Source organism: Sorex fumeus, unplaced genomic scaffold (genome assembly GCF_029834395.1).
Source record: "Sorex fumeus unplaced genomic scaffold, SorFum_2.1 ptg000012l, whole genome shotgun sequence".
In the NCBI taxonomy this organism is placed as follows: Eukaryota; Metazoa; Chordata; class Mammalia; order Eulipotyphla; family Soricidae; genus Sorex; species Sorex fumeus.
In genome coordinates this window covers 379,929-394,513 of record NW_026606069.1, presented here as the reverse complement: position 1 = coordinate 394,513, position 14,585 = coordinate 379,929, and the positions used below count along the sequence as shown (strand labels likewise).

At 43.9% G+C, this 14,585-nt stretch overlaps 2 protein-coding genes across 2 annotated transcripts; both read left to right on the top strand.

The window, feature by feature from the left end:
• Positions 1-841: 841 nt before the first annotated feature.
• On the top strand, positions 842-2,065 carry LOC130020440 (tripartite motif-containing protein 75-like). Its single transcript, XM_056111053.1, has 3 exons — positions 842-1,180; positions 1,223-1,609; positions 1,652-2,065. Exons 1-3 carry the CDS (start codon positions 842-844, stop codon positions 2,063-2,065), a joined length of 1,140 nt encoding a protein of 379 aa, XP_055967028.1.
• An 8,081-nt stretch (positions 2,066-10,146) lies between these two features.
• On the top strand, positions 10,147-10,725 carry LOC130020439 (putative tripartite motif-containing protein 61). Its single transcript, XM_056111052.1, has one exon. The coding sequence runs from the start codon at positions 10,147-10,149 to the stop codon at positions 10,723-10,725; it is 579 nt and encodes a 192-aa protein (XP_055967027.1).
• Positions 10,726-14,585: the final 3,860 nt, after the last annotated feature.

The window sequence follows — 14,585 nt, the reverse complement described above, 5'->3', positions numbered from 1 at the left end:
GTGGGTCTCTAAAGAAGAGAGACCCACCCAGTGAACAGTACATAAACACTGTGGTCACTGTCAAGAGCAGACAGTGTGTGACCTCCACAGCCCTACAAGGAGAGTCAGCTCATGCCATCATCTAAGACTGCCAGACGAGGTCCCCCTTGCTGTGAGTAGAAATCAATGAGGGGATTTGCAGTTATTTGGGGCTAAAGCTTAACTCTTATGGCTTCTTTATGGAGCACAGAGTCTAGAGGGCACCTCACAGATGATCTGATATTAATGTACCTTATACTAAGTCCCAGATGTTAGTTTTCATCGCTGTGATCTAGCTTGAGTTTCCCACTCTACATTATGGAGGTGGAATTCTCCAGAAGCTCTAGTCCATGAGTCTCTTCAAGGCTGGTGAGACTGGAGGTGGTCTGAAAGAAAGGAGGCAAAGAGAATAATCAGAGGCTCATTACAATGCTCAAGGTATGTGAATATCGTTTGAGAACCCAACCCTGAGACCAGAGATGTGCTCATCAGAGGGCACCCCTCATTGAGAGAAAAACATAGTCCAGGACATAAGTTTAACTGTGTGACTCTTTTCTGGTAAGAGAGAATTCAAGGAGCCCCTGTCTATAAGGATTGCCTGTTGACCCTTACCTGCCCTTCCCACACCCGAGGATGGAGGAGGTGTCGGCTGTCCTGGTCAAAAAGCAGCCAAGGCTCATCTGTCCCGTCTGACTGGTATACCTCAATAACCCCATCACCATCGACTGCTGCGACAACTTCTGTGACTCCTGCATCCGCATGTCATGGAAAGACCTGCAGGACAGATTCTGTTGTCCCGTGTGCCAGGGGGGCCCACCAGGAGATGCACGTCAGTGGTAATGCCCAGCTGGGCAGGCTGGTGGATCTGGTCAAGCTCTTGCACAGCTCTGTTAGCAGTGAGATGGCGCGGACAGAGCAGCGCAAGTGTGAGGAGCACAGGCAGGGGGTGAGCCTGTTCTGCGAAGATGACCAGGAGCCGGTATGTCACCTGTGCGCCCAGGGCCCTGCCCACCAGGGCCACCACGTCAGGCCCGTGGAGGAGGTTGCACATCAGTACAAACAGAGGCTCGGCGGCTTCATCGAGTCCCTGAAGACACAGCGGGCAATGGTGGAGAAGCTCTTAGTCATCCAAGATAGAAACCTCCCGCCGCTGAGAGAGGAGGTAAGAATGCATAACAGTCAGTTGGCCTCGGAATTTGAGTAGCTCAGCCAGTTTGTGGAGCCTGAGAAAGAGGCAGCGCTCTGCAGGAGTCCAGAGGACAAACGCCTGCAGCAGCAGTTCAGGGCCAAGGTCGCTCTTTACTCAGACCGTATCTCAATGCTGAAAGACCTCAGAAGGGAGGTGGCTGAGCTGAGCTTGATGTCCGAGGAGATGTTGCTGAGGGGGTTGAGGGGCCTGCAGCAGCGCTCGGCGGGTCTGCAGCCCAGGGCTGTGAAGCTCCTGCCCTTCAGGCCGGTGGCCTACAGCCTCCTTCCTCTGTGCTCGGCGCTCAGCAGCATCATGCGGAGATTTCGAGAGAGCATCAGCCTGGACCCCGACACGGCCCACCCCAGCCTGCGCATGTCTAAAGATAAAAAGTTTGTGACCTGGGTGAGGAAAAATCCCAACCTTGCTGGGTATCCCGGACCCTAGGATGAGACCGCCCAGCTGGTGGTCCTGGGCCGGGAGGGCTTCGCCTCTGGCCGCCATTACTGGGAGGTGCAGGTGGGCGCCAAGCCCGAGTGGGCCGTGGGCATGTGCAGCGTGGCCCCTTCGGCCCAGGTCTCGCGTCCCCTGGCGGCTCCCAAGAGATGCTGGACACTGCAGCTGCAGGAAGGCGACTACCTGGCCATGAGCATGAGTGCGGGGGCAGTGCCTCTGGCTCTCAGGGACCAGCCCGCGGCCATGGCCTTTACCTGGACTGGGAGCTGGGCCAGCTTTCCTTCTACAACGCCGCCCACAGGTCTCACCTGCACTCATTCACCGAGCCCTTTGCTCAAAAGCTCAGCCTACTTTCGCTTGGGGCCCGACTGCGCCCCTCTGTCTGTTGGTGTGGGGAGGGTTTAAAGGGAGGATAATCCCGTGTCTTTATTTTCCCATTCTAAGTGGAAAACTGTTGATGTAAACATGATGAAACAGTTGCATAGATATTCATATTTAGGGGCAATGAAGGAGAAACCTTCTCTTTTGTAATAAGTCGTATATAGAAATAATTGTACCCTTATTTGTTGTAAATAAAACAAAAAATTTTTTAAATGTAAAAGATATTTCAGGTCTTCTGTGCAACAGTAAAGTATTTTGAAAGCATTGCAAAACTTCATAATTGTTATTATATAACACATTATCTGTGAGGTTGGAAGATTTGACTTTCACCAATTTTCATGTTACAGAATCAATATTCACAACGATAAAAGATTTCCAATTTTTGGGAAGAATATGTAAGTATGATATTTAACTAGTGGCAGACATTTTCACATAGACAAAAAATCTGAATAGACAGTACACCCTATCTTTAATTCTGTGTGGTGGAACTGTGATTGCCTATTTTGTATGTTTTGAGGGGTTTATATCTAATTTCATTTTATTCATATAGCATATACATGCATATACTGAGATTAGTTAGAAAACATTTTTTTCTTTCCATTATATTTTCTGGTTTTTTTTGTTTTGTTTTGCTTTGTTTTTTCACAACCAGGTTAGGACTGACTTCCAAATTCATGCCTAAGCACGGATCACTCAGGGGACCAAATTAGTTTCAAGTAGTATATTCCTCATCTCCTTCTGAGCCCACACTATAGGCACCTTAACGTTCATGTTTATACTAACATACTCCTTAGTACAGTATCACTGTCACTGTCCTCCCATTGTTCCTCCATTTGCTTGAGTGGGGCCAGCAACGTCTCCATTGTGAGATTTGTTACTGTGTATGGCATATCGAATACATCACGGGGAGCTTGCCAGGCTTTGCCATGTGAGCGAGATACTCTCAGTAGCTTGCCAGGCTCTCTGAGAGGGAGAGAGGAATCGAACTCAGGTCAGCCATGTTGGCTGCGTGCAAGGCAAACTCCCTACCCACTATGCTATTGCTCCAGCCAAATATTCAAAGTATAAATTTTAATTCTCTGCTGTGTTACTGTGTGCAGAAACTGACATAGCATTTTTTTTTTTTATGAAACAATGGAGCCACCATGCGGAAACTGAATAGTTTGTTTGTGGAATTCTTTTAAAAAGCATCTTTGAGGGGCTGCAGCAATAGCACCGTGGCTAGGGTGTTTGCCTTGCACGCAGCCAACTGGGGTTCGATTCCCAGCATCAATATGGTTCCCCGAGCACGCCAAGAGCAAGTCCTGAGTACATGAGCCAGGAGTAACCCCTGTGCATTGCCGGGTGTGACCCAAAAAGCAAAAAATTAAAAAAAAAATAAAAAGCATCTTTGATCTTAGAGATTGGTGAATGTAGGCAGATTCTGGGGAGAATGCAGTCAGTGATGTGTAAGAGAGAGGTGCAGCCCTGACTGTCACCCTATGGTCCTAACCAAAATGAATTCCTCTTCATTTGAAGTTTCATATGGGGTCGAAGAAGCAGGAACCATGAGTGGAAAGAACGTAGAGTGAAAACAATGATAAGAGGTTAGGGATGTTTGGAGTAATCCCTGAAGTAACATTGTAGACTCAGAAATTTTGATATCTCAGGTAATTGAAATGTAGGGAAGAAAAAGATAAGAAATCTCAGGTATTTGAAATGTAGAAGAAAAGACAGAAAAGAGTAAGATAAAAAATTGATTTGGTTAGAAGAGGGGCAACACAGTAATAGTGAGCTCTAATATATTGCTAGACAGCATATTAGGCAGATGAAACAAAACTATTATGATAACCATAACAAATCCTCCAATAAAAATGTAACTGCAGCTTTCTTTTTCTCAGCCTTTTCAAGCAAAACTAAGACCACATACTAGTCCATGTGTAAATTCTAATTTTTTGATAATTAATAGATAGAACCTGTTTTAATGTCAATAAATCATAATATAATTATTAAAAGGAAGGCTTGTAACAATTAGATACTCAAAGATACATGGCCTTATAATACTTTTTTTTTCTTTTGTCTTTTTTTATTAGTGAAAAACCATGAGTTACAGTTATAGGCTTACAAATTTTGTGCTTGGGTTTCAGTTATACAATGATCAAGTGCCCATCCCTCCACCAGTGCCTGTCATCCATCCCCATGGGTCCCAGCATCCCCCCCCACCCTGATCCCCCCCCCCCCCCGTCCCATCCTGCCTCTGTGGCAGGGTATTCCCCCTTGTTCTCTCTCTCTTCTTTTGGGTACTGTGTTTTGCAAGAGAAGCTTTGAGTGGCGATCATGTTTGGTCTATCGACTACTTTTAGCATCCTTCTCCCACCCTGGGAGGGCCCTCACAACACCCTTCATTTGGTACTCTCTTCTCTATCTGAGCTTCCTTTTCACCTAGAGCCTGTGGCTGGCCTTCCATTCATGGAGCAAAATTCCTGGTACTAATCTCAGCCATTCCTGGGTGTTACTCTCCCTTTTTGTTGCTTTATGTTCCCCAGATGAATGCAATCTTTCTGTGTCTATCCCGCTCTTTCTGACTCATTTCGCTTAACATGATACTTTCCATGTAGTACCACTTGTATGTAAATTTCATAACTTCATCTTTTCTAACAGCTACATAGTACTCCATTGTGTAAATGTACCAAAGTTTCTTTAACCAGTCATCTGTTCTTGGGCACTCAGGTTTTTTCCAGATTCTGGCTATTGTAAAGAGTGCTGCAATGAACAAACAATTGCAGATGTCACTTCGACTATACCTTTTTGCCTCTCTGGGATATATTCCCAGGAGTGCTATAGCTGGGTCAAATGGCAGATCAAATTCTAATTTTTTGAGAGTCGTCCATACTGTTTTCCAAAAGGGTTGGACCAGCCGGCATTCCCACCAGCAGTGAAGGAGGGTCCCTTTCTCGCCACATCCGCGCCAGCACCGGTTGCTTTTGTTCTTGTGGATGTGGGCCAGTCTCTGTGGTGTGAAATGATATCTCATTGTGGTTTTGATCTGCATCTCTCTGATGATTAGTGATGTAGAGCATTTTCTCATGTGCCTTTTTGCCATTCGAATTTCTTCTTTGCGAAAGTTTCTGTTCATTTCCTCACCCCATTTTTTGATGGGGTTGGGTGATTTCTTCTTGTGGAGTTTAACCAGTACCTTGTATATCCTTGATATCAACCCCTTGTCGGATGTGTACTTGGTGAATATCCTTTCCCATTCTGTCGGCTGTCTTTGTATTTTGGTCAATGTTTCTTTTGAGGTGCAGAAGCTTCTTAGTTTAAGATAGTCCCATTTGTCTATCTCTGTTTTCACTTGCTCGGCCAGTGGCGTGACATCTTTGAAGATACCATTAGCTTCAATATCATGGAGAGTTTTGCCGACTTTGTCTTCAATAAACATTATGGATTCTGGTCTGATGTTGAGGTCATAAATCCATTTTGATCTTACTTTTGTGCATGGTGTTAGGCAGAGATCTGAGCCCACTTTTTTGCATGTAGCCGTCCAATTTTGCCAGCACAGTTTGTTGAAGAGGCTTTCCCTGCTCCATTTCACTTTTCTTGCCCCCTTATCAAAAATTAGATGATTATATGTTTGGGAGGAAATGTCAGTATATTCAACTCTGTTCCATTGGTCTGCAGCTCTGCTTTTGTTCCAGTACCATGCTGTTTTAATTATTACTGCCTTGTAGTAGAGTTTGAAGTTAGGGAGGTTGATTCCTCCCATTTTCTTTTTCCCAAGAATTGCTTTAGCTATTCGTGGGGGCTTATTGTTCCATATAAATTTCAGGAGTGTTTGCTCCATTTCTTTGAAGAATGTCATGGGTATCCTTATAGGGATTGCATTGAATTTGTACAGTGCTTTGGGAAGTATTGCCATTTTGATGATGTTGATTCTCCCCATCCATGAACAGGGGATATTTTTCCATTTCCTCGTGTCCTCTTTTATTTCCTGAAGTAGCGTTTTGTAGTTTTCTTTGTACAGGTCCTTTACTTCCTTAGTTAAGCTGATTCCTAGATACTTGATTTTCTGGGGCACAATTGTGAATGGGATTGTTTTCTTGATGTCACTTGCTTCTCTTTCACTATTTACGTATAGGAATGCCATGGATTTTTGGGTATTGATTTTATAGCCTGCCACTTTACTATACAAGCCTATTGTTTCTAGGAGTTTCTTGGTAGAGGTTTTAGGGTTCTCTAAGTATAGTATCATGTCATCTGCGAATAGTGAGAGCTTAATTTCTTCTTTCCCTATCTGGATGCCCTTAATATCTTTTTCTTGCCTAATCGCTATTGCAAGTACTTCCAGTACTATATTGAACAGCAGTGGAGAGAGTGGGCATCCTTGTCTCGTCCCTGACCTTAGGGGGAAGGGTCTCAGTTTTTCCCCATTGAGGATGATGTTTGCTGTAGGTTTGTGGTAGATGGCTTTAACTATATTGAGGAAAGTCCCCTCTATCCCCATTTTGGCAAGGGTTTTCATCATGAATGGGTGCTGGATCTTGTCAAAAGCTTTCTCTGCGTCTATTGATATGATCATATGATTTTTATCTTTTCTTTGTTGATATGATGGATTATGTTGATTGATTTCCGAATGTTGAACCATCCTTGCATCCCTGGGATGAATCCCACTTGGTCATGATGTATGATCTTTTTGATGAGTTGTATTCTATTGGCTAGTATTTTGTTGAGAATCTTCGCATCCATGTTCATCAGGGATATTGGCCTGTAGTTTTCTTTTCTTGTGGTGTCTTTGTTTCCTTTTGGTATTAGAGAGATATGGGCTTCATAGAAGCTGTTTGGGAGAGTTTCTGTTTTTTCAATTTCCTGGAAAAGCTTGAGAAGAATTGGCAATAGGTCCTCTTTAAATGTTTGGAAAAATTCGCTAGTAAATCCGTCTGAGCCTGGGCTTTTGTTTTTGGGAAGACTTTTGATTACAGTTTCAATTTCCTTGATGTGAATAGGTCTATTCAGGTACTCTGTATCTTCTTGATTCAGCTTTGGGAGATGGTAGAAATCCAGGAATTTATCCATTTCTTCCAGGTTCTCGTGTTTCGTGGCATAGAGACTTTCAAAGTAGTCTCTGATGATCTCTTGAATTTCTTTAGTTTCTGTTGTGATATCCCCATTCTTATTTCTGATTCGATTTATTAGGGTTCTCTCTCTCTGTTTCTTTGTGAGTGTTGCTAGTGGTTTATCTATCTTATTTATTTTCTCGAAGAACCAGCTCTTGGTTTCATTGATCTTTCGGATTGTTTCTTTGTTTTCCATGTCGTTGATTTCTGCTCTAAGTTTTATGATCTCTTTCCTTCTGCCTGATTTAGGCTCTTTCTGTTGATCCTTTTCTAAGGTCTTGAGCTGTGAGGTCAAATTGTTTATGTGCATCGTTTCTATCGACTTAAGATAGGCTTGCAGAGCTATAAATTTTCCCCTTAATACAGCTTTCGCTGCATCCCATAAGTTCTGGTAGTTTGTGTCTTCATTCTCATTTGTTTCCAGGTATCTTTTGATTTCATCCTTGACTTCGTTCCTGACCCACTCATTGTTCAGCATCGAGTTGTTTAATTTCCAGGTGTTTGATTTGGTTCTCTGTGTCTGTGTGTGATTCACTTCTATCCTCAGTGCATCATGGTCTGAAAAGATGGCTGATACTATTTCTATCTTCTTGATTCTGTTGAGGTATGTTTTGTGTCCTAGCACATGGTCTATTTTGGAAAATGTTCCGTGTGCGCTGGAGAAGAATGTGTATTCTTTCTTTTTGGGGTGTAAAGCCTTGTATAAGTCCATAAGCCCTTTCTCTTCTATTACTTCTTTCAAAGCCAATAATTCCTTGCTGGGTTTTGTTCGTGTTGATCTATCCAGAGGTGATAAGGCGATGTTGAAGTCTCCAAGTACTATTGTGTTGGTAGTGATGTCCTCCTTAAAATCTGTTAGCAGTTGTTTTAAATATTTAGCTGTTCCCTCATTAGGTGCGTATACATTTAAGAGTGTGATTTCTTCCTGTTGTACGTATCCCTTGATGAAGAGAAAATAGCTTTCACTGTCCCTTCTAATCTTTTTCAAGGTGAAATTAATGTTGTCGGATACTAGTATGGCCACCCCAGCTTTTTTGAGGGAGTTGTTTGCTTGCAGGATTGTTTCCCATCCTTTGACTTTGAGTCTGTGTTTGCTCTGGCTGTTGAGGTGAGTTTCTTGTAGGCAGCAGAATGTTGGGTTCTGTCTCTGTATCCATTTTGCCACTCTGTGTCTCTTAACTGGTGAATTTAGACCGTTGACATTGAGAGAGAGAATGGTTATGGGGTTTTGTGTCATGTTTCTGTGTGGGTGTGTTATGGTTGTAGGGTTTGTCTTTTCTTATAGTAGCCCCTTTAGGCCTTGCTTTAGGTTTGGTTTTGAGTCTATGAAGTTCCTGTGCTGCTGTTTATCTATAAAATAGTGTACTGTTCCTTCGATTTTGAGGGAGAGTTTAGCCGGGTAGAGTATTCTTGGGGAAGCATTCATTTCCGTGAGTTTTTTGACTATATCTCGCCACTGCCTTCGGGCTTGTAGGGTTTCCTCGGATAGGTCTGCTGTGAATCTAAGGGATGCTCCTTTGTATGTGATTTCCTTCTTTGCTCTTGCTGCTTGCAGTATTGTGTCTCTATCGGCAGTATCGATCATTCTAAGTATGATATGTCTTGGAGTGTTTTTGTTGGGGTCTCTTTTAGCCGGCACCCTTCGGGCTCCTTGAACCTGAATGGCTGCATTGTGCAGCTCTGGGAAGTTTTCAGCAATGATTTGTTTGACGGTGTTTTTTTCGTTGGGATTGTTTCCCTGAGGTTCAGGTAGTCCCATGATTCTAATATTGTTCCTCTTGGAATCATCTGCTAGGACTCTGATTCTCTGTAGAGCCATTTTGAGGTCCCTTGCCACTGTTTGTTGTTGCGTGTTGGCTTGTTGCAGCTGATCTTCCAGGTCACTGATTCTCTCTTCAGCTGTGGTCATTCTATTTTTAAGAGAAGAAACTGAATTTCTCATTTTATCTATGGAATCTTTTAATCGTGACATTTCTGCCCTCATTTCTTCTCGTAATTTGTCGATTTTTTCTGTGGTGTTACTGGCTGTCTGTCTGACTGTTTCATTGAGTTGATTGAACATCTTGATGAATTCGTACCTGAATTCTATGTCAGAGAGGTCCCTTAGGTGAGCTGTATTGTCGGAATGGTCTAGATTGTTTTCGTTTTTCTCCCCTTGTGTTGGAGATTTTCTTTGTTTCTTCATTTTGCTGAGTAGGTTGGGTTACTAGATTCCTTGGGGACTAGGTTCCTTAGTGTAAGAAAAAAATCTGCGGCCGCGTAAGTGTTGGCCCGCCGGAAATTAAGCCACACCCACTTTTGAGGCCACGCCCACTTTTGAGGAGGCCACGCCTCTACAGAACCCTGGGTTTGGGATGAGATGGGCGCCGCCGTCAGGTCAGGAGTGAAGAGGGCAGGGCAGACGCTCAAAACTGCTTCTCTTCAGGCATCTCGGGGGACACCAGGGGTCCTGCAGGGAAAGATGGAGGTCCCAGGGTCGCGAGCCGGCAGCTGTTCTGACCTGGAATTAAGATGAGATGGGCGCCGCCGTCAGGTCAGGAGTGAAGAGCGATAATACTTTTTCTGTCAGAATAAATGCATTTGTATTAGGAAAATGAATTAAACGAGTATTTGTCAGAGCTTGGTAGAAAATTGGAAAGAGTGTTCAGATTCTTTTAGGAAAGTGAGTAATGAGCACATATTTTCTTCTTACAGCTCGGTTACTGGAGGACTGAACTATATTCTGAGAGACTTATCTTCAGAAGACTTATATTCCAGGGCCCGAGTGATAGTACAGCGGACAGAGCATTTGCCTTGCATACAGCCGACCCCCAGCATCCCATGTGGTCCCCCAGCACTGCCAGGAGTAATTCCTGAGTGCAGAGCCAAAAGTAACCCCTGAGCATTGCCGGGTGTGACCCAAAACAAACAAAAAGAAAGAGCCAAAAAGAAAAGAAAAAAAAAACATTCTAAAAGATCTATCTTCAGAAGACTTATATTTTAAAAGACTTATCTCCAGACATCCTTCTTCCAAGAATGGCTTTTTCCGCTTCCCTGGCCGAACGCCAATCAGAAGCCAGCTGCCCTCTCTGTCTAGATTACCTGAGAGACCCAGTGACTCTAGCCTGTGGTCACAACTTCTGTGTCTCCTGCATTCAACAACGCTGGGTTGACCTACAGGACATCTTCCCCTGTCCTGTCTTCCTCCACCACTGCCCTGACAGGAACTTGAAGAGAAACAACCAATTGTGTCACATCACTGACATCGTTAATCAGCTCCCCATCAGAGTGAATAAAAGGAATCAGCAGGAACTGAAACTATGTGAGAAGCACCAGGAGGTCGTGGACATGTTCTGTGAGGAAGACTCTGAGCTATTGTGTCCCCAGTGCAGGACCACCCCTGACCACCAGGATCACTACCTCATCCCTGCTGAGAGAGCTGCAGCGAGTCAAAGAAAGAAGCTCAGAAGCTCCATGGAGCTTCTGAAGAGGAAGATTGAAACCACTGAAACGGATTGTAAGAAACAAATTTCAAAATTTCTTGAAGAGAGTCGGAAGGTGGAAAACCAGAAGACAGAATTAGGTTCTGAATTTAAAAAATTCATTTTTTCTTGAGAAGGGAACATTTTGCAAGTGATGCCAGATTAATTAAGGAAGAGAACAAAGAGAAGGATAAACTCACCGAAAACAAAAGCTACAAAACCAAAAACAAAAGCTACAAAACCAAAAAAACAAAAACCACCTACATCTTAGCTACTTGCTTTTCCATGAACTCATTTATTTGGGGATACCTATTATGATAATTCCTGTACTCACAAAGGAACAAGATAGGGAACTAGAGAACCTGTGGACAGAGATGCAAGAGGAATGACTTCCTACTCAAGGCCCTGTATCAGATTTCTCTCCAGGTTCCTCCATGGCCCAGTGGCCCCCATCCCCACCCACACCACCATGTGCCAGGCTCCAGTTTGCTTTCCCCCTTTCCCAGTGGTTGGGAACCCAGAAAACCTGGATGTGCTCATTTCATCTCCTGCCCTAGTAGGCCTGACCTCAGATTCTGTAAGCTACCCATCCCGTGTCTTGCATGTACTGGGAAGCCCCCCTCACCCCACAAGCCACAGTCAGTCCCTATTCTCCTCTCCAGTTGTTCTAGACAAGCCCCCAAACCAGAGTCTCCTATCTGCAGCTCCTCTGGTCTGCAGGAGGGCAAGAAATGTGACAGGGAAGAGGCCAAGTTCATAGGAGCCAAAAGCAGGAGAAGCCCCCTACCCCACTTACTTATGGGATATTTAAGGTGTAGCAGGTGTTGATAATCATTCAACAGCCCCAGAAGAAAGATATGGCCCCAGAATCGGAAATCTAGTCTCAAGATGAATGGCCAGTCCTAGGTTTTACTGCCATGAGGAGGAAAATATGAAATGGGGCAAAATAAAGAGAGGTTCTCTATCTCTATCATGGCATTAGTCCTTGTATTACACGCTCTCCCCTGGGTTCTTTCTGTGTGACCTGTTGTGTGTTTTTTTAAAAGACTTTATTATTTTTGAAAGACTGCTGCATCTGACCTACAGTTTTCCTTTTGGTGGTAAACAGGGGTCAAGGAATCACTTCATTATTTTGCTTCAGTTAAGCAACTATAACATATTAACACTAATGCTTTCTCAGTAAGTTTGAACACAAAAATGGATGCTATCACACCCACCCAAAATCTTTGATATCCAAGCAACCACACCATACACAGATGAATAAAGATTTTTGTCCTTCAGTGGAGGGAGGGAAATGTACCTGCCACAGAAGCAGGCTGGGGATGGGAGGAAAATCAGAGAGATTGGTGGAAGTTAGTGAGCACTGGTGAAGGAATTGTTGGAACAATGTATGCCTGAAACTCAATCACAAATGGCTGTCGTTTTGTAAGTTTTGGTAATTCAATTTTAAAAAAAGAAAAGAAAAAATATTTTTACTTTCCCTCACTGCACCCCAATCCTCCAAAAAAGATAGGTGACTTCATCATCATTGATGCTTCAAAATAATTTGGGCATAGATTCCCCCTGACTGGCTTGACGAAAGCTGGCACCATGCAGAAAGGCTGAGCTGTGGAGGACCAGCACTGGGACCTTGAAGGCATATGTGTGTCCAGGCAGTTGGCACTTTCAACTGTGCTGATTGTGTTTCTTTGGCCAACTTCTATGAATGCTGGTTTAGGCCCATCTGATTTCTATAACACAAGTACTCATGACAGTGATTCTTGTTTAAGAATAAAGGTCTCCTTTGAAGTCTTTCTTCAAGTGTTTCTCTCATGTTCTTCTACACACCTGTTTGTACTCCACACCAGATTTAGAGGTCTCAAGGCATTGTGCTCTTTTCTCTGACTGTGTCATCATCTTCCGCTCAACCATGACTAAAGATGAGATCTCAGAATATTAATATCCCGAAGGTTTGAGTTAGTGCCTATTAAAATCTTGAGGTAGAGACTCGAGAGATAGTGCAACGGGTAATGGCATTTGTGTTGAGAACAGCTGACCTTGATTTAATCCCTGGAACCCCCTATGGTCCCCTGAGACCCATCTGGAGTAATCCCTGAACATAGAACCAGGAATAAATCCTGAGCACTTCCGGTGAGGCCCAGAAACTAAACAACGCAGAGGCACCAGATTCAAAGTGTCTGGGCAAGCAACTGCCATCAGTGCTGACCAGGGCTGCATGCACCACCATACAATCTGCCTGCTGGGCCCTCCGTGAGTCACATCTCTCTGTGCCCTGCCACAGAATGGGGGTAGCAGAGCAGGGTGTCCCAGGCACTGACCAGTTGCACAAGCCAATGCCCAGTGATGACCTCAGACATGGCCTGCGTCGAGAGCTGGAACCACGACTGCATGAAGTTCTTAGGCAAATGACCATGTTTCCAGCTCTTCTTCAAAACAGGTGAGCCGCCGAGTTCCACGAGTGTAGGAAAAGGGCAAACTCAGACATCAATATGGACATTTGCCCTACTTCAGGATGAAAGGACAAACTGGGATCTATCTCTGCAGAAAATAGTTTTGACTGGATACATGCTCAAAGGACTGGGCACAAGTTTTGCCCACATGAGACCTGAGTTTGATCCCTGGCATTGCATGGTATCCTGAGCGTTGCCTGGTGTGACCTCTCTCAACAGGGATGGATTAACAAATGAACCCAAAACCTAGCACTCATGATTCTTTTGTCATTCTGGAGGTCAGAAGTTTAAAATGGTTCTCACTGGCTGACCACCAGCATGCTAGCAGACCTCAGTTCTGGGGAAGAACAGACACTCTTCCCTCGCCTGCCTCCTCATCCTGGGGCTGCCATCCTAGACCATGTGCCTTTTCTGTAGTCAGAGTCAAGAACATCGCACCTTCACATCTCTCTTAGCTCCCAGCACCTACTACCTTACTGATTCCTGCTTCCTTACTAATAAGACCCTTGCAATACCATGGAACCCACTTGCATCGTCCAGGATTCTCCAGTTTTCCTCAGAGATTTTAGCCTGAAGACCCAATAGTTTCTTTGGCTTCTCTCAATATCTTTTCTGGGAATAGCCATGAAGTTAGGACGTTTACAGAGTGGCACATGTCCCCCTCCTTATTTAAATGGAATCTCCTCACTCCTTCTCTAACAACTAACCCAGCCTCTGAAACAAGCACTGTTAATACCCTTAGTAGAATCAACTATCGGCTTAGCCATAACAGAGGCTATTCCCCCTCAGTGAAGAGCCAAAACCTGAACGTTTGTATGCTGGTTCAGATCCATTGCTCCCTCACCAGAACTTTGTGAAGAGAAATTTGAATATATTTTGAACAATTTTTTAAGTTTAGTAATGGATTTGTTATGTTAAGTGTAACCTTCTCTTTCATCTGGCAAGTTGTGACCACAGTCTTGACTCACTCGTGCACACTGGATGAGAAAGAGGATCCCTTATTGTTCAGTGGGAGAGTGGCGGGGGCAATAGTTGGGGAGGGGATGGAGTGTCAGGGAATAATCTGGGGGCATGGAGCTATTTCCAGCAATACTTGTCCAACCAGGCTAAATGTTAGGAAGGTTGTTGTTTGACCTCTGTGGTGTATGGGGTTTGGCAGATTGTCAAAAGCAGATTGGGGGCAAGGACGTGTGATGCTCTTCAGAGGAAGTGATCCCAGAGGGAGAGGCCAGATTATGCATCATCTCACACACCCTAACTTACATATGCAACCTGATTAGTCAGTGGGTAGGTTTATTTCTATTAAAAATGCAGATGAGATCATTTATATGCTCAGATGAAGGGATTAATTATCTGGTAGTCTTCTAGATTTACTTGCATCAATGTGTTTATGTGAGATCATCTTTTCTTCTCGTTTTTTTGGGATTTACAGTGCTTTTAATTAAACTTTGCATTTTTATTGAGATTTACAGTACTGTTAATTAAACTATACAACTAATCCAGGTTCAATTCCCAGCATCTCATATAGTACCCATGGAGAATT